Source organism: Perissodus microlepis, chromosome 16, assembly GCF_051167445.1.
Source record: "Perissodus microlepis isolate ML-2025 ecotype Zambia chromosome 16, ASM5116744v1, whole genome shotgun sequence".
In the NCBI taxonomy this organism is placed as follows: Eukaryota; Metazoa; Chordata; class Actinopteri; order Cichliformes; family Cichlidae; genus Perissodus; species Perissodus microlepis.
This window is the reverse complement of record NC_140476.1, coordinates 22,743,009-22,769,232: the sequence shown is the minus strand read 5'-3', so window position 1 is coordinate 22,769,232 and position 26,224 is coordinate 22,743,009. Positions and strand designations below refer to the sequence as shown.

General features: G+C 40.1%; 1 protein-coding gene across 3 annotated transcripts in view; it reads left to right on the top strand.

Annotated features, from left to right (window-relative positions):
- nalcn (sodium leak channel, non-selective) overlaps positions 1–24,444 on the top strand; it is a 67,711-nt gene extending 43,267 nt beyond the window's left edge. For all 3 annotated transcript variants that reach the window (XM_084954491.1, XM_084954492.1, XM_084954489.1), the window contains 29 exons: positions 3,230–3,366; positions 4,020–4,161; positions 4,321–4,394; positions 5,981–6,082; positions 6,178–6,247; positions 6,434–6,525; positions 6,678–6,800; positions 6,956–7,012; positions 7,529–7,649; positions 7,728–7,859; positions 8,397–8,564; positions 11,311–11,415; positions 11,838–11,944; positions 12,025–12,145; positions 12,245–12,343; positions 12,643–12,736; positions 17,817–17,923; positions 18,083–18,160; positions 18,247–18,366; positions 18,461–18,529; positions 18,633–18,781; positions 18,985–19,078; positions 19,423–19,555; positions 20,819–20,934; positions 21,360–21,517; positions 22,588–22,738; positions 22,853–23,002; positions 23,139–23,256; positions 23,556–24,444. In XM_084954491.1, coding sequence (XP_084810617.1) covers positions 3,230–3,366; positions 4,020–4,161; positions 4,321–4,394; positions 5,981–6,082; positions 6,178–6,247; positions 6,434–6,525; positions 6,678–6,800; positions 6,956–7,012; positions 7,529–7,649; positions 7,728–7,859; positions 8,397–8,564; positions 11,311–11,415; positions 11,838–11,944; positions 12,025–12,145; positions 12,245–12,343; positions 12,643–12,736; positions 17,817–17,923; positions 18,083–18,160; positions 18,247–18,366; positions 18,461–18,529; positions 18,633–18,781; positions 18,985–19,078; positions 19,423–19,555; positions 20,819–20,934; positions 21,360–21,517; positions 22,588–22,738; positions 22,853–23,002; positions 23,139–23,256; positions 23,556–23,698 — 3,330 coding nt within the window. In that variant the 3' untranslated portion in view covers positions 23,699–24,444. The remainder of the gene's footprint in view (positions 1–3,229; positions 3,367–4,019; positions 4,162–4,320; positions 4,395–5,980; positions 6,083–6,177; positions 6,248–6,433; positions 6,526–6,677; positions 6,801–6,955; positions 7,013–7,528; positions 7,650–7,727; positions 7,860–8,396; positions 8,565–11,310; positions 11,416–11,837; positions 11,945–12,024; positions 12,146–12,244; positions 12,344–12,642; positions 12,737–17,816; positions 17,924–18,082; positions 18,161–18,246; positions 18,367–18,460; positions 18,530–18,632; positions 18,782–18,984; positions 19,079–19,422; positions 19,556–20,818; positions 20,935–21,359; positions 21,518–22,587; positions 22,739–22,852; positions 23,003–23,138; positions 23,257–23,555) is intronic.
- Positions 24,445–26,224: the final 1,780 nt, after the last annotated feature.

Sequence of the window (26,224 nt, the reverse complement as noted above, 5' to 3'; positions counted from 1 at the left end):
CACCCCTCTCAGCCATGGTCAAGAGAGCTGTGGAAATCCCAGATGGAAAGTTCCCTAGCTCAGCGGAGCCTGAAATTGGCTTGAATGAAGGGGGAAGCAGTGGCAGGTCACCTGAATGGGTCTCAAGGCAAAGCACATTAGTCTTGGCTTCATTGTAACTGCGCCATGCATTAAATCTCATCAGTGGCAGGGAAAGCAGTAGTTTTGATTTATCAGCCGTTAACTATGACACAAAAAGAAATTCCTTTTTTTCCCACTTGCATATGTCCACATAGACATACAAGTGGAATATAAATATCCCACATTTGTCACGTGCACACACGTACTTTTAGTGCTTATTCCTTAAGGCGTATATAACAAAGCACATAGGGCAGCGAATGCAAGCTGTCACTTATAATGCTGTTTTAGTCTTCAGGAAAATATTTATCCCTTTCACTGTTGCTCCAACACGTTCACTGTGCACGGTGCAGTTAGCTAATGTCATGTGTTATTGCTTTGAAGTGGATTTTTAGAGAGTCCTTGTTCGATCAGAGCGTGAGACTTAACCAAGTGTAAAGTTGTGAGATGTTAAAGTAAAACAAAACAAAGAGCTGCAAACTGGATAACAATGCAGAGCTGGGGATAAATCTCAGTGCAGTCATACGTTTGTTTGTTGCAGTCACAGTAATAATTTGATCAATGTTTAAAACAAAACTATTTATTCTAGTGCCTTAAAGCTTGTAAAGCCTTAAACTAAGTACTAGATATGTTCATAATACTTGATTGTACCAGTTTGGCCAGGGTTCTTTTCTTCTTTTTTAAATCTTTGCCTTGATAGCAACAGTATTGATACATTATTACAGTACGGTGAAAACCTGATAAAGAGGCAGTGCGAATGTGCACTTTCATTTTCAGGAACACATAAAATCAGTAAATCTGCAGAGAATAGATTTTGTGTGAAAGCAATCTCTTCTTCCTCATTCTTGTTTACTTTATTGATTTTACAGACAGAAGACCTGCTGCGTTAGCATTAGTTGGTGATCTATGGCAGCTTATGAGTGTAACTACACATACAGGCGAAGCTTTCACAGAGAAGATTTCCACAGTGTTAGAAGTCGAGGAAACTATGCATTGCACTACACTCGCCACCCCAAACAGCAATCTGTGGCACAGTGGACTCTGATCAACGTTCCATTGATAAATTTAAATGTAAATTCGATGCATGTGAGTATGAATAAGTGTGTCTAGCTCACACGACAGTGGCGGGGTTTTTTGTTTTTTTTTTTCTTAGAAGAGGATAAAAAAATTAGAGGTCAGTGAGGGAAGGAATAAATGGAATCTGAACCTGAAACTGAGATCGTGAAATTTAATGCTAACTTTTTTTTTAATATCTTTCAAGAAACCCAAGGATGATTTATAAAAGAGTATAAATATTTAAACAAATATATAAATATACAAAAAACAAAAGGCTAGAGGTTGAAGGCTTAGTTGTAGAGATGACTTTTGATGAGTTTCTTGAAGGACTCCATTGACGGGGCATTGCAAAGCTCTTTTGGGAGAAAGTTCCAGAGGGTGGGAGCTACCACACTGAAGGCTCTGTCCCATGGCTGGGGATCTTAGCATCTGAGACTTTGTGTATGGGTGGAGCAGGTCACACAGGTACTGAGGGACCAGGGCTTTAAGGGATTTGTAAGTGAGAAGAAGGAACTTGTAAGGATGATCTTATATAAAGAAACACTGAGACTTTGAGTTTGATAGAAAAGAACAAGATCTGTAAAGGATAGAGGGAAATCTTTGCTTTGTTGCATTGTTGTAGCAGATAAGGGTGTAGGGGTTTGTTGAAGGTGCACATCTCACTGAGTTGGCCCAATTGATTAGTACCCTTGGGAGCCAGGAGGTCCATATTAATGCTGTGTGTGCGTGTGTGTGTGTTTCAAGTTTCAGTAAAAGAACTGCAGCACTGAAAATAAGCTCACGATTGTGCTCAAAACATTTTTTTTCCTATTCTGTACTCTTGCAGCAAACACAGCACGCAGTTCTTTTAAATAATGACTTGTTTTACATCTTGAAATCCATTTGTCTTTTTTTTTTTTCAATCATCAATTAAGTTTTGTGTCGTTATTTTTGCCGGCTTCCATCTGTTGGCTTGTCTCTTTTACCTTTTTTTAGTCTCTGTCTCTCTTTCTGCCCTGTGTCTATCTTGGGAGTCAGAGTATAGACAGAAAGCCTAGGCAAGAGAACGCTGGTGCATAATTCCATCTTCACAGTATGCCACACACCCACTCAGGGTAAAGGAGAAGCTCCAACATTTTAGTCTGCTAAAAAAAAAAAAGAGGAAGTGGATAGGCAGATTTCCATCCCTTCCTTTCTCAGGTTTCTCTGTTCTCTGGCTGTTATCCCTCAGATCCGAGAGGCTGTTCCAGTCATTTGGTCGCTCACAGTCAGACAGCCGCTGACAGAAATACCTATACGGGGAACAGAACGCAGGGACGTTTTTATCAGCAGACAGACAGTCACACAACGCCATGACTGACAGAGAAATATTCACAGAGCCCAGTCAATATATTTCACAGCAGTTACCTCCTTCGAATGATAAGCTCCAGTTCCCCTCGTAGGCCTAATCTGCAATGCATCAGGGATTATCTCCATGCACCCATACAGAGAATACCCGCAAGAGAATTTCAGTCAGCCCCCCCAATATGTAATTAATGGAAATAATTGGTTTCAGTCCCTTTGTCATCTTTTGATTTCACCAGTCTGCGCTGCATTGCTTAAGCCCGCACACATGCACATTATTCTGTCATTATTGTTTCTTTTCTCCATTAACCCCTCCAGAGTAATCTTTCTTTTTTTTATCTTCTGTTGCCTTCTCCCTTCTTTTCTGAAAAGTAAGTGGGATCTCATCCTAAACGTGGTTGTCTGTACTGTATGTGTTGTGAGTGTTGTAGGTAAGTGTGTTGCTGCCATCATCTGGCAGAAATATAAAGCTGCACCCTCAAAGCCGTTACCTCTGGAAATCCCACACATAACCTGACACCTTCTGCTTATGAATAGCAAGGAAAACCTGCAGATCTCAAGATCAAAAACCTTCATACAACCCGAACTCAGTCTAACCGTTCCCCGTTTCCCCCCTCCTTGGTTTCTAACTTAAATCCCTCTCTTCTCATGCTGTCAAGGCCGACTGCATTCTTTAAGAGTGCCCTGCAGTTCTGTTCTGTGCCTAAACTGCATCTCATCCTCCCTCTGTTAGCTCAAGCAAAGCGAAGCCAATGCTGACACCAAAGAGAAGCTCCCTCTACGACTCAGGATCTTTGAAAAGTTCCCCAACAGACCTCAGATGGTGAAGATTTCCAAGCTTCCATCTGATTTCACTGTGCCCAGGATCAGGTAAACACACAAACACACACCTTAAACACAAAAACTTTACATAATTTGGGCAATTTTTTGTCATGAAGAGAAAATGAAGAACGATATCCACCAGAGCTAAAAAGATAACAGACGTTTAAAGTGAGCTAGATTAAATATAGGGACAATGTTATGTTAAGTAGCAATTCTCAGTGTGGGTTTATGAGTGTGGGTTTTAACAGAGACCACCAAAGATGTGAAGCTTTTGAATTCCACCAGTAGTTTCCAGACATTATGCAAACAAAGTAAAAAGTTACGTTTTCATTCCTGCTCCTAGTTTAAAGCAGCTATTTGGTCATTTGCAAAACAGACTTTTTATGTTCTGCAGCCTTTAGCGGTAAAACTGAACTATATTTGACGCAAAGTCCAGCTCATAATTTAGCTTTATTGTTTAGTTGCCGAGTAGCGCAGGGCCGAGTCCTTCACCCAAAAGAAATCTCCCTCTGCAGCCCATCTGCTGGGTTGCTGCACTAAGAGCTTCCACTGCAGCTGAATTTGCACTGATGTAATTATGCGTCTAAGATAAGCTTTATAAATTTGTGATCGTCTACTTTTGAATATGGATTTCTTTGGGGGGGACACCGTACGTTAAAATTCATGATGTTTCTGTGCGTGCTGTTTGTCGTGTACTTTAGGGAGAGTTTTATGAAGCAGTTCATCGATCGTCAGCAACAGGATACCAGCTGTCTGTTCCGGCGTCTCCCCTCCGCTTCATCCTCCTCTTGTGACCACTCCAAACGCTCAGCAATTGAAGACAACAAATATATTGACCAAAAGGTGCTTTCACAGACTTCTTTGCCTGCTCGCTTACATGCTATTCCTTTCTTTGTCTCTGTGACTGTAAATATACAGCAAAATGAAGCAGATTGCCACGTTGTACCTAATATTTACAGCTGTGTAGGTTTTTTTTTTTTTTAACTGACCGTGCTTTCTTAGCTTCGAAGGTCAATATTTAGCATCCGAGCTCGTAACCTCCTGGAGAAAGAAACTACAATCAATAAAATCCTACGGTAAGACACGACTACACCTGAGTAATTGTGACAAACTGTGCTAAACGTATCGTACGCCAGCTCGCGCATCACAGTGAAATGAGGATATTAATATGCTGCAATAAACTATAATGTAACTTATATTTCTGTAACATGTTCACGTTTCATCTGCCTCTGTTCTAAATTTAACCTGCGCATGCAGACATCTTTTGACCATCTACTCCCTGCTTTTAGGCAATCAGTTATTTGCATGTTTTTGTTTTTTTTTACAGTAATTCATACACTTTCAGTTTTATACCTTCCTTAAAGACTTGAGTTAAATGTGTTTACAATGCATTATCCATAGTCATAAAAATGCATCGCGGGCTCTGTGTGGGTGAAACTAATAATGTGTGTACATATTAGGTGTAGCTGTGCCACAGCAGCACTCTTGTATTGTTAATGCTTCTCTCTGTTTTTTGTTTTGTTATAGTTTTATTCGGCACACACACACACAGACACACACACAGGCCCACTTCAGACTCATTTACTGTTGCGATGAAGTAAATGGATAATTTGCTGTTCAGCATGGCAGAGCTGGCACTAAGTGCAGATTAGCTTGCCGGCACCGTGTCCAATCCGTCCCCCCTCCCCTTCCATTCCAATATTCTGTCAGTCTGAAAGATAGACAGCTTATCAGTAGTCATAACACGATCTGTCTGGCCAGCCATCCTCCACACAAGCACACAATTAGGCTCACATACCAGCATAGTCAAACACACGCGCAGTCCAGCATACGCAGGAATTCATGCGTACTTATTGCCAGTAAACAGGCAATCGCTCAGAGTCTCCATAAATGATTAAAGTACACACGTTGCTGGTGCCACAATGTCATTAGCTCTGTTCTGGTACATGGCTCTGCTGTTAGTCAGAACAGACAGTAATGATCAGAGTCTCTCTCTCACTCACACACACACAAACACTGACTAATGGAATGATTCAAACCAGTTTCACAATGGTAGACTGGGTTACTACAGTCCTCTTATGGTTCCAGACTGACAAAAGCCAGAGATGACTTGTTACACTAAAAGATGGACAAGAGCTAACTATCTTGTCACACTAGGGGTGGGAATTCTACTGCAACTTATGATATTTTGATATCACGATATGCTACAACAACACAGCAATTCTTAGGTACTTGCAAGGCAGTTATGAATGAGTAATTAAAGAAGGGGAAAATACTCTTAAAAAGGCAAAAGTGTATTTATTGGCAGCACTGTGGTGTCAGTGTGTGTCTGTATTGAGCATTATTTAATATGAAATTTTTATTAATGTGCCAATTCAGTTACTTCTCTAATATTATGCCCCCCACTGTCAGTAATAGCTGCCATTTTCCTGTCCTTTGAGTTTCTTCCTCTTCACTGCAAGCTGATTAGCTTCAATTAACTGTACCCTCATTCACTGGATAAACAGCACCGTCTGGAATCATGAACTAGTGACTCTGGTGAAGGACCATGTTTAGAGCATCTACATGTCTTTATAAAAAATTGGTACTTGATAACAAGAGGTAGCAAGGCAGTATATAGTTTTATTGGTATTGAAAACTGTATTGTGTCTGTGTTTCCAAGCGCTTGCACAACACAGCGGATACAAAGTGGATCTTTTGAAGGCCAGCCTGCCAAAGAACGCTCCATACTCAGTGTCCAGCATCACGTGCGGCAAGAGCGCAGGTCTGACGTACACTTTGATGCACAGACAGAAACTTAGACACTTGTGCTTTACTGTCGAGACCTTGTATCTTATGGTCTGCTTTTTGCGTCTGCAGATCTCTGCGACATGGTTCTACTAGTCAGAGGATCAGCCGAGGGAAATCGCTGGAGACTCTCACTCAGGATGTCAGTACAAAGTCACATCCCAGCACATACTTTGCACTAGGCTTGTTTGTTGCCAGATAAAGCGCTTCTGATTCTATGGTCCTTAAAAATATATCTCAGTATATGCAAGAAGTGTAAGAAGATGACGGGGAATTTCTGTAATAAAAAAATGAGTCATATATATTGTCTATTTTTTTCTTTCTCCAGCATTCCAGCACAGTGCGTTATCGTAATGCCCAGAGAGAGGATAGCGAGATCAAGATGATCCAAGAAAAGAAAGAACAAGCTGAAATGAAAAGGTTTTCACACACAATATTATAATTACGTTAAATCAAGTTCTTTACCAAAAAGTAACTCAGTTAAGTATGGCTAAACAATAATTTATTCTCTGACGTGATTGATATGAAGTCACTGGTATTTTCTCCACGTCTTTGCTTGTGTGGCTGAGCAGGAAGGTTCAGGAGGAGGAGCTGAGGGAGAACCATCCTTACTTCGATAAGCCTCTTTTTATCGTGGGGCGTGAGCACCGTTTCAGGAACTTCTGCAGGATGATTGTTCGAGCTCGCTTCAATGCGTAAGACTGGTCTTAAATCTAAACTAACAGACACACACACATACAGTGTTTATATGAATCTTTGTAGTAAGAAAATGTTTTGAACCTTATGTTTTCTGTCTGTCTGTATGTTTTTTGTGTGTGTTTTTTTTGTTTTTCTATGACTTCATATGTAGATCAAAAACTGATCCAATAACTGGAGCAGTGAAGAACACCAAATACCACCAGCTGTAGTAAGTGTGATGAATTATTGATTGCCTGACTCTCCATCGATCTGTTCATTGTGCAACAGTGGAATACTCATTAATTCTGTGGCTTATTATTTGTCTGTTGTGCTTCCCCAAACTGTGGTAAGGAATGAAAATTGTGAAGTGAAGAGCTGTGAAATATATTTCACCCATTATGCAGCCTGATAGTAATTCAGCCGAGCAGAGAAACTGATTACTGAAGTGAGAAGCAGAGCAGTCCTTTGTATCAGATACCGTTGGTGCCTGGGGACATCTTGCTGTAAAACAGATCGGCCTGCTCACACGTACACGCAGACACACACACACTAAGATTTATTCACTCTCACTTTCTGATACCTTTCCCCACTCATCCTTGTTCTCTCTTTGTCTTGCCGTACCTATCTTTTTTTATATTGTATCAGTGTTTTTCTGGCTAGCAAACCAAATTGCTCTCTTGGCCTACTTACTGTATACCAAACCTACTTTTTCTTTGCGTGAAATCTGATGTGCGTTTCCCTGCAGTGATCTTCTGGGCTTAGTCACCTATCTGGACTGGGTTATGATTGTTGTGACCATCTGCTCCTGCATCTCCATGATGTTCGAATCCCCCTTCACCAGGGTTATGCACGCCCCCACCCTTCAGGTATTAAAAAGATGACTGATGGTTCATGAACAGTCAAGCGCAGGGATAAATGCACTAAACCAGTGGCGTCCATTTCAGATTGGGGAGTATGTATTTGTGATCTTCATGAGCATTGAGCTCAACCTGAAGATCATGGCCGACGGTCTGTTCTTCACCCCGACAGCTGTCATCAGAGACTTTGGAGGCGTCATGGACATCTTTATCTATCTCGTGAGAAATCTAATATAAATATTGCTTCATCGTGTTTTTCCATTTAGTCGAGTGAGGCTACATAGACCAAATGCAAAGATATTATGCATTTTTGTTTGCTATTAACTATTATAGGAGTATTTTGGACCTTTTAACATTCATATGACTTTCCAGAAAATTTTACATTTGACAACCACCTCACAGATTTGTTGTTGCTGCAAATGTTGCCTTACTTAGAGTTACGCAGTAACCATATGAATCAAAAACTGTATCCAGTTTTAGTGCCTTACTATCATCATCTTTTTGAAAGCTGCAGTTTTGATGTGAAATAGAAGTGGTCAATAGAAGAAATATTTTATGCTGAATGTTATTCAGGCTTCAAAGTTGGAGAGTCTTTGGTTTGGGTTCAGTAGATCAGGTTTGTCCAATGTGTAGTACTGAGAGAAATGAAAAGAGAATGGATAGTTTCAGTGTTGTTGTTGGAAACTAAAATATGAACCACGTTGCTGTAAAATCAGTAGGATGCTATTCATGCTTGCTTTGCTGTGTTCGCTGTAGGTGAGTCTGATCTTTCTGTGCTGGCTACCTCCTGACGTTCCTCCTGAGTCTGGGGCTCAGCTGCTGATGATGCTGCGCTGCCTGCGTCCGCTCAGGATCTTCAAGCTGGTACCCCAGATGAGGAAGGTGGTGCGGGAGGTTCTCAAAGGATTCAAGGAGATTTTTCTGGTTAGCACCTGTTTGCATTTTCCACCTGTGTGTGGCAGAGTGTGTGATTTTTTTTAATATACCAGATAACAAGACAAATAGATTATTTTATCTACATTAGCTGCAGATTATTGTTTTTTATTAATGAGGGAAACAAAATAAAAACCTTCTCGTGAATTTCGGTTAATATAACTCAGTCTTCTCTTACAGGACTTACTATTTTTGCAGGAGAACTATTTAAATAGGGTTCAAATATTTGTTTAAATGAAAATGAACTTTTCTTACCTTAAACTTGATACCTTACCTTCAACCTGACTGCCACTCTGCTTATAAAATAAAGTGACACTGCTCAGGAATTTCAGAAAACAAATGGGAAGCTGTATAAAATACAGTAAATACAGGGTGGGCCATTTATATGGATACACCGTAATAACATAGGAATGGTTGGTGATATTAAAGTCCTGTTTGTGGCACATTAGTATATGTGAGGGGGCAAACTCCTCAAGATGGGTGGTGACCATGGTGGCCATTTAGAAGTCAACCATCTTGGATACAACTTTGGTTTTTTCAATAGGAAGAGGGCCATGTGACACATCAAACGTATTGGTAATGTCACAAGAAAAACAATGGTGTGCTTGGTTTCAACATAACTTTATTCTTTCATGAGTTATTTACAAGTTTCTGACCACTTATAAAATGTGTTCAATGTGCTGCCCATTGTGTTGGATTGTCAATGCAACCCTCTTCTCCCACTCTTCACACACTGATAGCAACACCGCAGGAGAAATGCCAGCACAGGCATCCAGTATCCATAGTTTCAGGTGCTGCACATCTCGTATCTTCATATCTTCATCACCATAGACAATTGCCTTCAGATGACCCCAAAGATAAACGTCCATTCAACTGGCCCACGACGATCAATCCACTTTCCAGGAAACTGTTCATCTAGGAATGCTCGGACCTGGCACCCATAATGTGGTGGTGCACCATGTTGCTGGAAAAACTCAGGGAACGTGCCAGCTTCAGTGCATAAAGAGGGAAACACATCATCATGTAGCAATTTCAAATATCCAGTGGCCTTGAGGTTTCCATTGATGAAGAATGGACCCACTATCGTTGTACCCCATATACCACACCAAACCATCACTTTTGTTGGTCCAACAGTCTTGGAGGGATCCATCCAATGTGGGTTAGTATCAGACCAATAGCAGTGGTTTTGTTTGTTAACTTCACCATTCACATAAAAGTTTGCCTCATCACTGAACAAAATCTTCTGCGTGAACTGAGGGTCCTGTTCCAATTTTTGTTTTGCCCATTCTGCAAATTCTGTGCGCCGATCTGAGTCATCCTTGTTGAGATGCTGCAGTAGCTGGAGTTTGTAAGGGTGCCATTTGTGAGTAGCTAATATCCGCCGAAGGGATGTTCGACTAATGCCACTCTCCAGTGACATGCGGCGAGTGCTACGCTGTGGGCTCTTGCTGAATGAAGCTAGGACAGCCACTGATGTTTCTTCATCAATGACAGTTTTCTTGCGTCCACATTTTGGCAAATCCAACACTGAACCAGTTTCACGAAACTTAGCAAGCAGTTTGCTAACTGTAGCATGGGAGATGGGTGGTCTCGTAGGGTGTCTTGCATTGAAATCTGCTGCAATGACCCGGTTACTGCGTTCACCAGATATCAACACAATTTCGATCCGCTCCTCACGTGTTAACCTCTTCGACATGTCAATGGCTGTGAACAAAGAGAAACTTGTAAATAACTCATGAAAGAATAAAGTTACGTTGAAACCAAGCACACCATTGTTTTTCTTGTGACATTACCAATAATTTTGATGTGTCACATGGCCCTCTTCCTATTGAAAAAACAAAAGTTGTATCCAAGTTGGCCGACTTCTAAATGGCCACCATGGTCACCACCCATCTTGGGGAGTTTGCCCCCTCACATATACTAATGTGCCACAAACAGGACTTTAATATCACCAACCATTCCCATGTTATTACGGTGTATCCATATAAATGGCCCACCCTGTACAATAAAGGAAATAAAGACACAATACAGTGCTTTGAAGATCATAATGCACAGCATGTCGAACAAAAACATTTTTTTGGTACCAATCTGTAAATAATAAACAGTTTGAACTTGATGACGTCAACATCAAGAAGGATTTTGACGTCATTTCAGTTAAGTTGTCCAACTTAACTGAAATTTCTCATCCATGGGATAATAAAGGTTTATTCTATTCTATTAATTGAAATTTAGAAAGCAAAACATTTTCCCATTGTTGCTTGTTTTAGCTGCTCAAGAGTTTGAGGTATTCCCTATTGTACTTTTTTGTTTCATATCTGCCAACTGAGACTGCAGGCGGAGTGTTTAGTACTTTTTTTTTTTTAAAAGAGTGTGTTAAATAATTAATTCCCAAATTTCACATTTCTTTTTTTTTAATTCATCTGATCAGTGACTTAGTGATGGCTTAACTTGCATTAGTGCTCACAGTGGCTTCTTCTTATACCCAATTATGTATATTAACCAAGTTTATTACAAACTGAGCGCAAGTTTTTTCTAAACGGACAGCATGTACCAGCTTTTCTGGAAACTGAATATAGTTATAGTTGTGTTACAATGTTATAGTTACAAGAAATGTGCTGTAGTTATTGATTTTTACTCTGTCTGATTGATTTTCCTGACGGAGGTTTCTACATCCACTGCTCTCATACTTGGATTATGTTCAACTTGTGTCTTAAATTCCTGATTGATTTTTCTGCAGGTTTCCATTCTGCTCCTCACGCTGATGCTGGTGTTCGCAAGCTTTGGAGTTCAACTGTTCGCCGGAAAGCTTGCCAAGTGCAACGACCCCAGTGTTCTTAAACGGGTACAGCAAGAAACTCCTCACTGACCCACTGTTCTACACTTCCTGCAGAGAACTACAGGCTGAATAAGTAGAAGGGGCCTCCCCAGTCAAATCAATAAACCAGTGTTTCCTTTTATCCTATTTTCTTAACAACAGTCCTCACGCTTTTTTCAGCTTGTGCTAGAACAAAACCTTTTATTTTATAAACAGTTGTTCCAAGATAATTGACTACATCTAGAAAAGTATTTCTTATTTAAGTTAAATACAAGGGCTTTTTATTTAAGTATACTGTAATGCACTAGACTTCATTATTGTGAAAGTCTTTGGGTATATTATTTTCATAAATCATGAATCCAAAAATAGCCCTTTTCTTCCATTTCATTAAATGTTTTGATTATTGTTCCTTTCTGTGTTTTGCTGTTAAACTTTGTGGCCTGTCACAGGAGGATTGTCACGGGATATTCCGAATAAACGTCAGTGTTTCCAGAAATCTGAACCTGAAACTGAAGCCTGGAGAAAAGAAACCAGGTTTCTGGGTACCACGGGTCTGGTAAGACTTGTTTTTCTGCTTGTGTGTACATTTGTTTTTGCACAGCCAGTCATTAATGCACACATTATGACCTCTTCTAGGGCCAATCCACGAAATTTTAATTTTGACAATGTGGGAAATGCCATGCTGGCTCTGTTTGAAGTGCTCTCACTAAAAGGGTGGGTGGAGGTCCGAGATGTCATTATTCACCGTGTTGGACCGGTACTGATCTTTAACTTTTCATATAACAATGGATTTTCTCATTTTATGCCTGCAGTGCGTCAGCTGCTCTACACATTTTCTAACTCTTTGTGTCTGCAGATCCACGGCATCTACATTCATGTCTTTGTGTTTCTGGGATGTATGATTGGACTCACTCTGTTTGTGGGTGTTGTCATTGCAAACTTCAATGAGAACAAGGTAAGAGCCGTACTGCATATACATTAGAGTAGATACACCTTCTTGCCTTTTATTGCCTACCACCATACTGTGTGGTATGTGGGGCATTATGGTGTCACTCTGACCACTAGTTAAACAAAACTGGCCAATTAAAATGCATCTTGTTTTAGATTTTTGTGAGGCGTGTTTCCCTGTTGTTTGGCATCAGATAGAATAGTGCAACACAAATTAAACCTGGTGATGGTGCAGTTATGTGGTACTCCTTCTAGGCCTCTAGGCTTGCAACCACGACAAGTTAAGATTGTGTCTCATCTCAACAGGGTACTGCTCTGCTAACAGTGGACCAGAGAAGATGGGAGGATCTGAAGAGTCGATTGAAAATAGCCCAACCTCTACACCTACCGCCTCGCCCAGGTTTGAGTGTACATAATAAAATAACATAATACATTTCACCAATGGTTTGCAAAACACAGCTGCAGGCAGCAATAAGAGAACCAAGAAATAGGAAAAAAATTTGAAATATACTTTTTTTGCAACATCCCCCAGTGACTGTGTGCAAAACCTGGTAACCAACTACAAGTAACGCCTTACTACTCTGCCATAACAAGTCACGTTTTGGGGATCAAATAGTTTTTTCACTCAATGACAGGCAAATCAATTTCTAACTTTTATGCAATGTCTCCCCCAATCACAGTTTTGGTAAACTCTTTTATTACAGCAGTTAAAAAAAGGTTAAAATAGTGAAACATTACAGTTAAAACAAAACTAACTAACTAGCACATCGCACATATAAGATGGCATTAAGTGGCTCAGTATGACAGTGTTATTCATATGTGACCCGCAACAGCACTGGAACTCTCAGTCACTGAATTACATGTCATTGCTTTCTTTTGCTGCCTGCAAGCGGAAATATTTGTTCAGACTTTATCTGATTTTCCTACCTGAGTTGAAGAAAACTGCCTGCTTTATTACAAAGTAAAATCATGCGGCTGCTCTCCCTTTAGTGATTGGAGTCATGAGAACAGTAGAAGTGCCTCAGAGGCAGTGTGGGAAATTGCCTGTTAGTACAGTTGAGGCTGAGAGCTAACAGAAAATCAATCGCTTAAGTTTTAGTCATCACCGCCGCTTATTCCAGCACCATCAACCTGACTTTGATCCTCATCCAAAGGTCTTCAGTGCAGGCACCACTCACTCACTCACTCACTCACTACCCGTGGTTCATTAAAACACTGAGCTGGTCTGTGCTCACACAGTCACATCCAAAGTACTTACAAACACTCTTTGTGGCCAGCAGTCATATAGTATATAGACTCACAACCTGCAAATTTCATTGTTTGATTTTCCTTGTTTTTTCATTTGATATTAAATGATCCTTGAAAGTGGGCAAGAGAAACCACTATATAATATTTAGGAACATTATATTTTTGAAATATGATGCTTAAGTAGGTTAAAAGTGTCTCACAAACACAACACAACACGTCATGCCACTAAAGAAACAGCTGAGAAACAAAGGCATTGACGTTTATCAGTCTGGAAAGAGTTACAAAGCCATTTCTAAGGCTTTGGGACTCCAGTGAACAACAATGAGAGCCATTATCCACAAATGGAGGAAACTTGGAACAGTGGTGAGCGTTCCCAGGATTGACCAACCTATCAAATTAATTCAATTCAATTCAATTCAATTTTATTTATATAGCGCCAAATCACAACAAAAGTCGCCTCAAGGCGCTTCATAGATACAGAGAAAAACCCAACAATCATATGACCCCCTATGAGCAAGCACTTTGGCGACAGTGGGAAGGAAAAACTCCCTTTTAACAGGAAGAAACCTCCGGCAGAACCAGGCTCAGGGAGGGGCGGCCATCTGCTGCGACCGGTTGGGGTGAGAGAAGGAAGACAGGATAAAAGACATGCTGTGGAAGAGAGACAGAGGTTAATAACAGATATGATTCAATGCAGAGAGGTCTATTAATACATAGTGAGTGAGAAAGGTGACTGGAAAGGAAAAACTCAATGCATCATGGGAATCCCCCGGCAGCCTACGTCTATTGCAGCATAACTAAGGGAGGATTCAGGGTCACCTGGTCCAGCCCTAACTATATGCTTTAGCAAAAAGGAAAGTTTTAAGCCTAATCTTAAAAGTAGAGATAGTTTCTGTCTCCCGAATCCAAACTGGAAGCTGGTTCCACAGAAGAGGGGCCTGAAAACTGAAGGCTCTGCCTCCCATTCTACTTTTAAATACTCTAGGAACAACAAGTAAGCCTGCAGAGCGAGAGCGAAGTGCTCTAATAGGGTGATATGGTACTACAAGGTCATTAAGATAAGATGGGGCCTGATTATTTAAGACCTTGTATGTGAGGAGCAGGATTTTGAATTCAATTCTGGATTTAACAGGAAGCCAATGAAGGGAAGCCAAAACAGGAGAAATATGCTCTCTCCTTCTAGTCCCTGTCAGTACTCTTGCTGCAGCATTTTGGATTAGCTGAAGGCTTTTCAGTGAGTTTTTTGGACATCCTGATAATAATGAATTACAGTAGTCCAGCCTGGAAGTAATAAATGCATGAACTAGTTTTTCAGCGTCACTCTGAAACAGGATATTTCTAATTTTAGAGATGTTGCGCAAATGGAAGAAAGCAGTCTTACATATTTGTTTAATATGTGCGTTGAAGGACATGTCCTGGTCAAAAATGACTCCAAGGTTCCTCACAGCGTTACTGGAGGCCAAGGTAATGCCATCCAGAGTATGAATCTGGTTAGATACCATATTTCTAAGATTTTCAGGGCCGAGTACAATAACCTCAGTTTTATCTGAATTAAGAAGCAGAAAGTTAGCGGCCATCCAGGTCTTTATGTCTTTAAGACATTCCTGCAGTTTAACTAATTGGTGTGTGTTATCTGGCTTCATGGACAGATAGAGCTGGGTGTCATCTGCATAGCAGTGAAAATGTATGCTATGTCTTCTAATGATGCTGCCTAAGGGAAGCATGTATAATGTAAACAGAATTGGTCCTAGCACTGAACCCTGTGGAACTCCATAATTAACCTCAGTGGGTGAAGAGGACTCTCCATTTACATGCACAAATTGGAGTCTATTAGATAGATATGATACAAACCACTGCAGTGCAGTACCTGTAATACCTACAGCATGTTCTAATCGCTCTAATAGGATATTATGGTCGACAGTATCGAACGCTGCACTGAGGTCTAGCAGGACAAGCACAGAGATGAGTCCACTGTCAGAGGCCATAAGAAGATCATTTGTAACCTTCACTAAAGCTGTTTCTGTGCTGTGATGAGCTCTGAAACCTGACTGAAACTCTTCAAATAAACCATTCCTCTGCAGATGATCTGTTAGCTGTTTGACAACTACTCTTTCAAGGATTTTTGATATGAAAGGAAGGTTGGAGATTGGCCTATAATTAGCTAAGACTGCTGGGTCTAGAGATGGCTTTTTGAGTAAAGGTTTAACCACAGCCAGCTTGAAGGCCTGTGGTACATAGCCGATTATTAGAGATAGGTTGATCATATTTAAGATCGAAGAATTAATCAATGGCAGGACTTCTTTGAGCAGTTTTGTAGGAATGGGGTCTAAAAGACACGTTGATGGTTTGGAGGAAGTAATTATTGAAGTTAACTCAGAAAGATCAATTGGAGAAAAAGAGTCTAACTTAACATCAATGGTACTAAGAGTAGCTGTAGATAATATTACATCTGTGGGATGATTACTGGTAATTTTTTCTCTAATGATAAAAATTTTATTTGTGAAGAAGTTCATGAAGTCATTACTAGTTAACGTTAAAGGGATGGTTGGCTCAACAGAGCTCTGACTCTTTGTCAGCCTGGCTACAGTGCTGAAGAGAAACCTGGGGTTGTTCTTATTTTCTTCAATCAGTGATGAATAGTAAGATGTTCTGGCTTTGCGGAGGGCTTTCTTATAAAGCAGCAAACTATTTCTCCAGGCTAAATGATGATCCTCTAAATTTGTGACACGCCATTTCCTCTCCAGATTACGAGTCATCTGCTTTAGGGTACGTGTTTGAGAATTATACCACGGAGTCAGGTACTTCTGATTAGAGACCTTAGTTTTCACTGGAGCTACAGTATCCAGAGTCGTACGTAGTGAGGAGGTGAAATTATTAACAAGATAATCAACCTCTGTTGGGGTAGCGTTCAGATAGCTGCTCTGCTCTGTGTTGGTACAGGGCATTGAAGATGATAACAGTGGGTGGATTATATTCTTAAACTTAGTTACAGCGCTTTCAGAAAGACATCTACTTTGATAAAGTCTCCTCTCCACCGCTGTGTAATCAATTATTGTAAATGTAAATGTTATCAGGAAATGATCAGACAGGAGAGGGTTTTCAGGAAACACTGTTAAATGTTCAGTTTCTATGCCATATGTTAAAACAAGATCTAGAGTGTGATTAAAGTGGTGGGTGGGTTCTTTTACATTTTGAGAGAAGCCAATTGAGTCTAATAACAGACTAAATGCCATGTTGAGGCTGTCATTTTTAGCATCTACATGGATGTTAAAATCACCCACAATAATTATTTTATTTGAGCTCAGAACTAGATTAGATATAAAGTCTGAGAAATCAGACAGAAACTCTGTGTAAGGCCCAGGTGGACGATAGATGATAACAAGTAAGACTGGTTTCTGAGCCCATCAACGACTCATCCAGGAGGTCGCAAAATAACCCAGAACAACATCTGAAGAACTGCAGGCCTTACCTGCCTCAGTTAAGGTCACAGTGCATGTTTCATCAATAAGAAAGAGAAGATCCTGTAGGAGAATGTCCGGCCATCAGTTCATACCCTGAAGTTCAAGCACACATTGGGTAATGCAGGAGGACGATCTCTTAATGACTCAAAAAAAGACCAAACAAAATGAAGATTTTGGAGTGACCTCATCAAAGATCGTCTGATTGAGATGTTTGACATGACCTTTAACAGGCCGTTCATGCTCAAAAACCCTCCAGTGTGTCTGAATTAAACAACTCTGCAAAGAGGAGTTGGCCAAAGTGATCTGAAAGGTTCATAGAATAAAAGTCACAAAGACACTGCATTCAGACTATGAATGTACTCTGCCTTAGATAACTTAGATTTGATAAGATTAGAAAGGTTTTCTAAATATGCTTAAGAGGATCAACATTTTGGTTCATAGAAGTGCAGAAGCTGCCGTTTGAGACAGCCTGTCTATAAAACTTGCCAAATTCACAAAAACGTAAGCATGTTGGCATGTTTTTCCCTTTATCTACTTGAATAAATATGCTGCACTAAAGTCTCATTGGCCAGGTAATAATAATCGAACAGTCTATGAGTGCCATCTGTTGGACAGTAGGAGTTACTACTGAAAGTTAAATCACCCGGGTTATTCAATACAAGAGCCTTTTCAGACATTTATAACTGATCACTGATGATCAAAAATGCCACAATTCTCCAAAATCGTTGTTTAGGTTTCAATGAATTTTTTGCCTTCTTTTGTGCTTGACAGAGAACGGAGGTTTCCGGGCCAAGATGTACGACATTACTCAGCATCCCTTCTTCAAACGGGGCATTGCTGTGCTGGTACTGGCACAGTCTGTCCTCCTCTCAGTCAAGGTAACACCTCATGTAACAGTATATGATGCCGTGTTACCTGAGTGTGCTTCTAATTGTCTTTGTTCAGTTTACACTCTCAGCTGGCTTTTTGATTATCGCAGATGCGAACGCAATTTTATATGTATGAACTGACGTCGGTCTTTTTGTGTTTTTCCTCAGTGGAATGTAGGTGATGACGGTGTAACATTTCCCCTTGCCACTATGTCTGTAGTTTTTACATTCATATTCGTCCTGGAGGTGAGCCTGTTTTGGGGGGGATGGGTGGGGTATTTGTAATGTACCTGAGTGGCTTTATTTACTTTACTGCTGCTGTTGTTTTATAGGTGACAATGAAGCTGATAGCCATGTCCCCCGCTGGTTACTGGCAGAGTCGACGAAATCGGTATGACCTCCTGGTTACATCGCTCGGTGTCATCTGGATTGTTCTGCACTTTTCCTTACTGGTTAGAAAAATCTGTTAAAGAAATTCAAATTCAGTCAGTATTATTGATTTTTTTTTCACTACAGCTAAAATTACTGTACAATTTTCTACTCCAGAATGCGTACACCTACATGATGGGCACATGTGTGATTGTCTTCAGGTTCTTCACAATATGTGGGAAACATGTGAGTACATTAGTCAACAAAAAAGATAAAGTACTTTATCCAAATAGATTTTCTAGTGTAGGAATAAAATTCTGCTTTTTCACCTTTGTGTACAATCTTAAAGGTGACACTAAAGATGCTGCTGCTCACTGTAGTCGTCAGCATGTACAAGAGCTTCTTCATCATCGTGGGGATGTTTCTCCTTCTTCTCTGCTATGCATTTGCTGGAGTTGTTCTCTTCGGAACCGTCAAATATGGAGAGAACATAAACCGGTAATCATTGCTTTTCTGATCTATATTATGAATGGGACTAATAAAGGTATCTTATTATTATTATTATTATTATTATTATTATTATTATTATTATTATTATTATTACTATTTTTTTCAATAAACAATACAGGATGTAAGCAGCGGGTACAGTAAAGGAGTTCTTTACACAGTTGTGTCAGTGTGTCTATCTCCTTCAATCGCAGGCATGCCAACTTCTCCACAGCAGGCAAGGCTATCACTGTTCTCTTCCGTATTGTCACAGGAGAAGATTGGAATAAAATCATGCATGACTGCATGGTAAGATGGGCTGCAGGTCCAGTGCACTTCCCCATAGACAAATGTGAAGTGGTTTCTGGGGCCATTTCAGTGCAGTAGGAGGATTTGATTGTTGTCTTTAGTGCTCACAGCATAATATTGTGGTTACTTCTTTATATTTCTATTATTTGGCCATACCCCGCTGATCGCAATGTTGCAGTTCTTCTTAAACCACTTTATTAAAAAAACAAAAAAGAGGACCAGTGGACACTGTTAATATTAGCCATATAAGTAAATAAGAAAACATGTTTAACATGGTTTCTTAGAATATTTGATGTTTGTTTTAATATCTGTTGGTTGATGCAATTTTTTTTCCCCCTCCCCAGGTGCAACCACCATTTTGCACCCCAGATAAACATCGCTACTGGGAGACGGACTGTGGCAACTATGCTGGAGCACTTATATACTTCTGCTCTTTCTATGTCATTATAGCCTACATCATGCTCAACCTTCTTGTAGGTCAGTCAATGATTTGTTAGTTATAACCTTGTAATGACATATGAGGATATTTGTTTAAAGTTTTGATAGAACAGTAGCAGTATAATGTCCTCGTAAGTAGAAATCAGGCCCATGTTGAGCAAAATTGAGTATTTTGGTCTAAATAACCCAAAATGTGATGTCCACATATGTGGACGCCAGGTCCTAGGAGGTTAAAATGTAAATTAGAAAAAGCTGACTAATGACAAAAGAAAAGTTAGAGTCAGAAAACATCTGAATGACAGGAGCGATTTAACAAGTGGGGTCTTTCCTGCTGTTGAGACAAACTCCTGACTAAAAATACAGTGTATTTATATGGGTCGGTTAGAAGGTTATCCCTCTACTTGGATTCACACAGTTCAAAAAGTTTATTTCTCTGAGCATTGAAAGACACACTGTTGGAAAGAGAACAACGATGGCCACGTTTTGAGGGTAAAATGAAGGCTGCAGAGCAAACACTGTGCACACAGCAGCAGTTGAAAGAAGTTTTTAAGATTAATCTTAGCATAAAAAAAAGCATGAAACTTAAACTGGAACTGAAGAAAAAGTATAACGTTTTAAAGTTTGAATGGTGGCTCTAGGTCAACGAATGTGGAAGTAGTTAGAGTTGAAAAATGAGTAAGTTGAATGAGAATTTGAAGATTCCCCTATTGAAATACATTGTAAAATTTTGTTGAATAAAGTTGAATAATTTAAAAAAAATATAAAAATTAAAAATGAGAAAAATAGAAGCAGTCATGTCCAAAAGAGGAGGAATCTAACGGTGGTTGAATGGTTTTTCTAAGTTGAACGGTGTTGAAGATGATATATGCCAAAAACGTACGGAATATGAAATAATAATAATATTTAAGTTAAAAAAGTTCAGAACTGCTAAAAGCTGACGTTCACACAGATGAAGTTGAAAAGTAGGTGAACATGTTTAATATGAAATAATAATAATAAAGATTTGAAGAACAATACTGTGAATGCTTTTCAGCATTCACACTTACTAGAAAAACATCTTCAAAACTCAAACAGTGCTTGAAAATAAACCCAGCGGCACAAGCGGCTGCTGTTCAGGACATCCCAGAATAGTGCAGCACACACATTTGGAACTAAAGCTCTAAAATGCAGCAGGTGACTTGCATTCAGTGTTACCAAATAAAGATTTATGATGGCTGTCACAATGAAAACTCATAGATAGAGGAACTGGTATTATTGAATATTTCTGTGTGTGTGTATTAATATCTCTTTTTGTGTCTGCAGCCATCATTGTGGAGAACTTCTCTCTGTTCTACTCCACTGAGGAGGACCAGCTGCTGAGCTATAATGACCTGAGGCACTTTCAGATCATCTGGAACATGGTGGATGACAAACGGGAGGTGAGAAATTAGCAAGAGGAGAGTGGGCACAGTTACCATGACAACATCTCTGGCCATGATAAAACCATAGTTGGTGGCACATTGACTGTTATGAAGCAAAATTCTTTTTTTCAGCTTATTGGAACACACTAGTGGCCAAATATGTTTGCTTAGAATGTCGTCCCCAGTCGCTGAGATATCAGGTCACTTTCTGTTTGGGACCTTCATAATTCCTTTGCTATGAAAATCAAAGGTTCATAAAATATGATTTAGGTTGTTGAAGAACTTTAGTAACAATCTTAGTTACTTTGTGAGTAAAAAAATCTAAATGCAGTTGATATCTTACAGCTTTTGAAATATACCTAAATCCCAGGATTTCAGGCTTTTAAAGTTCATTGCATAATTTCTTAATTTACCCCGTGAACTGTGTGACTGTCTCTCTCCAGGGTGTAATCCCCACATCCAGGGTGAAGTTTCTGCTTCGTCTGCTCAGAGGCAGGCTGGAGGTGGACCTGGACAAAGACAAGTTGCTGTTTAAACACATGTGCTATGAGATGGAGCGACTTCACAGCGGAGGAGATGTGACCTTTCACGATGTGCTCAGGTGACTGAGATCACACATAGATGCAGAGGATTAACCCCAAAATAAATACCTTCCATTGCTAGTGGCCTGGGATAATCTAGAAATAGCTTTTTTCTTTAGTAAATGTACCTGTGTCACAATATCAAGAAAACATTCAAGAAGCTTTTGTTCAATGTTTTGTTGTGTGATGCATATCATAAACTTTATATCTTAAGTGTTGCTTGCAGTTTAGAAGCTGCTTCAGTGGTGAGTAAGACTGGAAAAGCACTTTATAAATACAAGCACTTTACAGGTATGTACCTGTCTGTTGGTGCTTGTACTTTGCACCTGCAAACACTGGTGCCCACAATGTAAGAAATTAAGAGTCCATTTCTTCTGAGCCTATTGAGATTAAACTGAGACTAAAGCAGAGATCAGAAGAGGAGTTTGGGGGTCATATATAAACATGTTCAAATCCACACACTTGTTTTCTGCCACTTCTTTGAATCCACTGACTAGTTTGCAAAAACCAAGTTTTGTTCCCTAAGTGTTAGTTAATATTTAATGAATATTGATTATTATAAAGGTTAGTGATCTTAGGTCTTATATGGGACACTCTCCCTTCTCTCTGAAGCATTAATTAAGGATTGATCATACTTTTACATACTTTTACTTCATACATACTTTTAATGTCAGATAGGCTCTTATTACATTCTAAATTAATCTGTAGTTCAAAATGTGTTGTAGACATTTATCAGGGAATTCTGGGCCCTGCTTTAAAGGCATAGAATATGGTCAGTATGGAAGTGTTAAACAGTAACCTAAAATTCATATCAAAGTAATGAGTCACATTGTTTAAACCCGAATCAGGGGAGAAAAACCTCTTTTAAGTGCTTCTCATGTTTCCAGTATAAACAGTTGGCAATGTAGAGAGACGCAAATGATGTCATTTTTTAAATATCTGAATTTTTTAGGTCTTTTAATCAGGTGACATCACATTCACCACTTTTAATTCTACCAAATCTATAACTAAATATCTCTCTTTTCTGTATGTTCTTGCATGTGTGTGCGTGTGTGTGGTTTGTTGTTTGTGTATGTGTGTAATCGTGCAGCATGTTGTCATACCGCTCAGTGGACATAAGAAAGTCTCTCCAGCTGGAGGAGCTGTTGGCAAGGGAACAGCTGGAGTACACCATTGAGGAAGAGGTTGCCAAGCAGACCATACGCATGTGGCTCAAGAAATGCCTCAAACGCATCCGGGCGGTTAGTGTCTTAACAGAAGACACATAGTCATGCTTTGTGTTTTGTTCCCCTGCAGTATCCGCAGTATTGTAAACATGCACGACACTGACCACGAATGTATGTGTGGGTTCACAGAAGCAGCAGCAGTCGTGTAGCATCATTCACAGCCTGAGAGAGAGCCAGCAGCAGGAGCTGAACCGGTTCCTCAACCCTCCCAGCATAGAGACCACAGTGCCAAGTGAAGACCACAATGCTAACAACCCAGACAACCCCTCACAGCCTGAGGTAAAGCCCCGCATCTATACCACCACTGCATACACAGCCAACACATGCTCACAGCGTGATTTATAGCAAGCACATAATATAATCTGCGGGTGTGCGCTTGCATTGGTGAAACAAAGGATCTCTCCTCTTTGTTTAGATGAGTGGCCTCCAGCAGCTTCGGAGCCCCACGTTGTCAGACAGAGGAGGGTACAGGCAGGACTCCTCGGACCTGGGGAGACCACAGAGGAAGCTGGGACAGTGGCGGCTGCCTGCAGGTGTGTCTGCTGTAGTGCTGTCTACGTACTGTAAGAGGCAACATTTCTTTAGAGGGCGTTCTGTAAAAGTGAAAAGGTTGGAGCAAAGTTTTTTCCTCAAGTTTCTCTCTGCCGTGGGAAAATCCAGGCAGTCTGTTTATGAGCTTCAGTGTTCTAAAAAAGACATCACCTCATCTTGACATACTCTCGCTTACAGCGGCACGCAGTGAATGTCCATTTGTGGTGGAATTGGTAATATAACATCATAAATTACACGCAGACATCACAAGACTCAGAGTGTGAATGTCTTTCATTCTCAGGTCGCACGAGTGTCAAGTCTATTGTTTGCAAGATGAACCCCGTCAACGACGAGGCTTCTTCAGGGTCAGAGGTGAAGAAGTGGTGGACCCGTCAGCTGACCGTCGAGAGCGACGAGAGCGGCGACGACCTCATTGACATTTAGAGATGAGCTGCGCCGCATCCTGCGGTGTTTTATAGATGAGCTTGGAATCTTGCTGGTTGACTCCAGTTTCATTTTCTCTTGCTGTAACCCGACCAATGGAAACAAAAATGTTTAGCTCTTTTTTCTGATCGAAAAGCTTGGCAGGCCGTGTGCGGAAGCTGTCGATGAGCCATCGATCCGGCAGACAGAATTTCTTTAGGTTTGGCATCGGAATGACTGTTTTTTCCACAGTTTCCACTCATTATAATGAGGACTTTTTTCTATGCAGGCACATATGGTGTTAAAGATTATTCAATGACCGAGGCCATGGCGTGTAATACAAACCAAGAAGCTGCTGCTGTATGTGTTTTCTACTGTTTCGTGTCAATATTTGACACTGGCCATTGTGCTGTTGCAGCTCCAGTTTCTGACATCCTTTTATGTTGATGCTTTGTCTCTGTTCTTCTGTTTTAGTCAGTGTTTTCCTATGATGTCTCTGGTGGTCTTCAGTATTACTCATATAAATGTTGATTTCCTCATAGTCACTTTATACTTAAACCAGACCTCTTGTTCTTGTTGGTGGAACAAGCTACATAAATGAAACTTTTAGATTGATGACTGTGAATGTAATTAATACATCTATCCGTATTTGTGTGGCATTAAAACGTTAACTATTTTGTAAATTATTATAAATTCTTAGCTTTATCAAGTATTCAATTCTTCTATTAAATAAAGGCCCAAACTTGTTGGGCATTTATGAGGTAAAAGACTGAGCAGACTGTTTTACTTTCCTTTACATTCAATTGCATACTTTTACAGGATACCTTCGAACAAGGCAACTTAAAGATTTATAGTTAAGTTCTTAATATAACCAGTCATTTATCTCCGTTCTTAGCAAGTTCTATTATGGGGTAAGTCACAGCATAAACCACGTAATATTCCACTATAAAATTTGAAAAGCATAAAAGCTAAAAAATTTTTACATTTTTTAAAACAGTTAGGTGTCTATAATGCAGGGTGTTTTAACAAAAATCAAGGCCCTTGTGATTAAATATGCTGTTCACAGACAGAAAATAGGGAATCTCGGCAGATAGGAGCTATACGGTGGTGGCTTCCTCTCACAGTCTAAAGATATAGGTTTTTTAAGTTAATTTGGAGAACTGGCCGTGGGTGTGGATGCCCTGTGATGACCTGGCGACCTGTCACGAGTGTATCCTGCGTCTTGCCGGTGTCAGCTGGGGTAGCCTCCAGAGCCCAGTGACTAAAATATATAACAGTTTTATTCAAGAGCCAGAAAATGCTGTCATTTCTGGCATTTGCACTCAATGCCATTGCCATTTTAGAATAGGTCACTGATGTCTTCAGTGGAATTGCCAAACAAGTTAAGCTTTGAGCACATGCTGTACAGTATGATGCTAAAACGGATTTAAAATTTCAACCTTTCAAACTTCCAAAAAGCATCCAATAAATTGAAAACCTGATCTTTTAAAAGATCATTTTAAATGCCGGTTTAGTGTCATGTGATACAAACTCAACACTGAAACAGAAATGTTGAATTTCTATTGTTCTGAATATTTAATTATCAGGAGCACACATCCCCCCCTTCCTATCATGACTTGTTTTTAATTCCAGACGAGTTCACTTTATAGGAAAATTAATTAGCCTTCTATCTAACATATGATTAGACTAGCAACAAGGGTAATTGACTGAACAGATGCTTTTTAATGATTCTCCTCATATGGATCTGCTCAAAGAAAATGGTCTCAACACTGTCTCTGGATTACACTGCCCTCTCCTGGACAGAAGCGGTCCTGATGAGCCATACTGTGCAACTTTGATCAGTCTGGAGAATTGTACAGCTATTCTGACGGGAGGAAGCGAATGCATTATTTACTCCTTCCTCTCCTTCTCGCTTCCTCCTTTGCATATCCCCCCTGTTGAGTTACTGCTTATCCTGGTGCTCAGCACTTTCTCCGTTTCACAGCGATGACCTATGATGACAGCCCTGTCGTCTGCTATGAGCAGCTTGCTGTGGATCTAGATGAGCTCAGTTTCTAGCCAACCATCCAGGTCAGTGTGTGTCCACAAAATGAAATGTAGCCAGTCCACTGTGAGCACAGGGAACTCTTCCATTCGCACAAACAAACAGATAAACAGACGTGAGCATATAAGCCTCTAATTTATTTCTTGTGTTCCTTTGATGATGTATAATGACTCTGGGTCATACTGGAGCTAATTGACTAATGCTCTCAAATTCATACTAAAGTATTTTCCTTTAACAAGGGTCCTTGTTAGACACAGAATTAGCCCATTAAAAGAGACTGGGTCTTCATTTGTCCATTCAAAAGCCCAGTAAGTTTCACAGTTGATGGAGTGTGTATGGGGTTGGCTGGATAATGAATGCAAGGGAAAGCAGAGAGAGAGCAGAGAATCAGCTGCCTGTGGGACGCCTACTTGCTCTATAGAAAGCATGACTTACTCACACATTCCACTCTCTCAGTGACTGAGTGCTCTCCCCGACATATGGTCCTGTAGGGAAACAGTGTG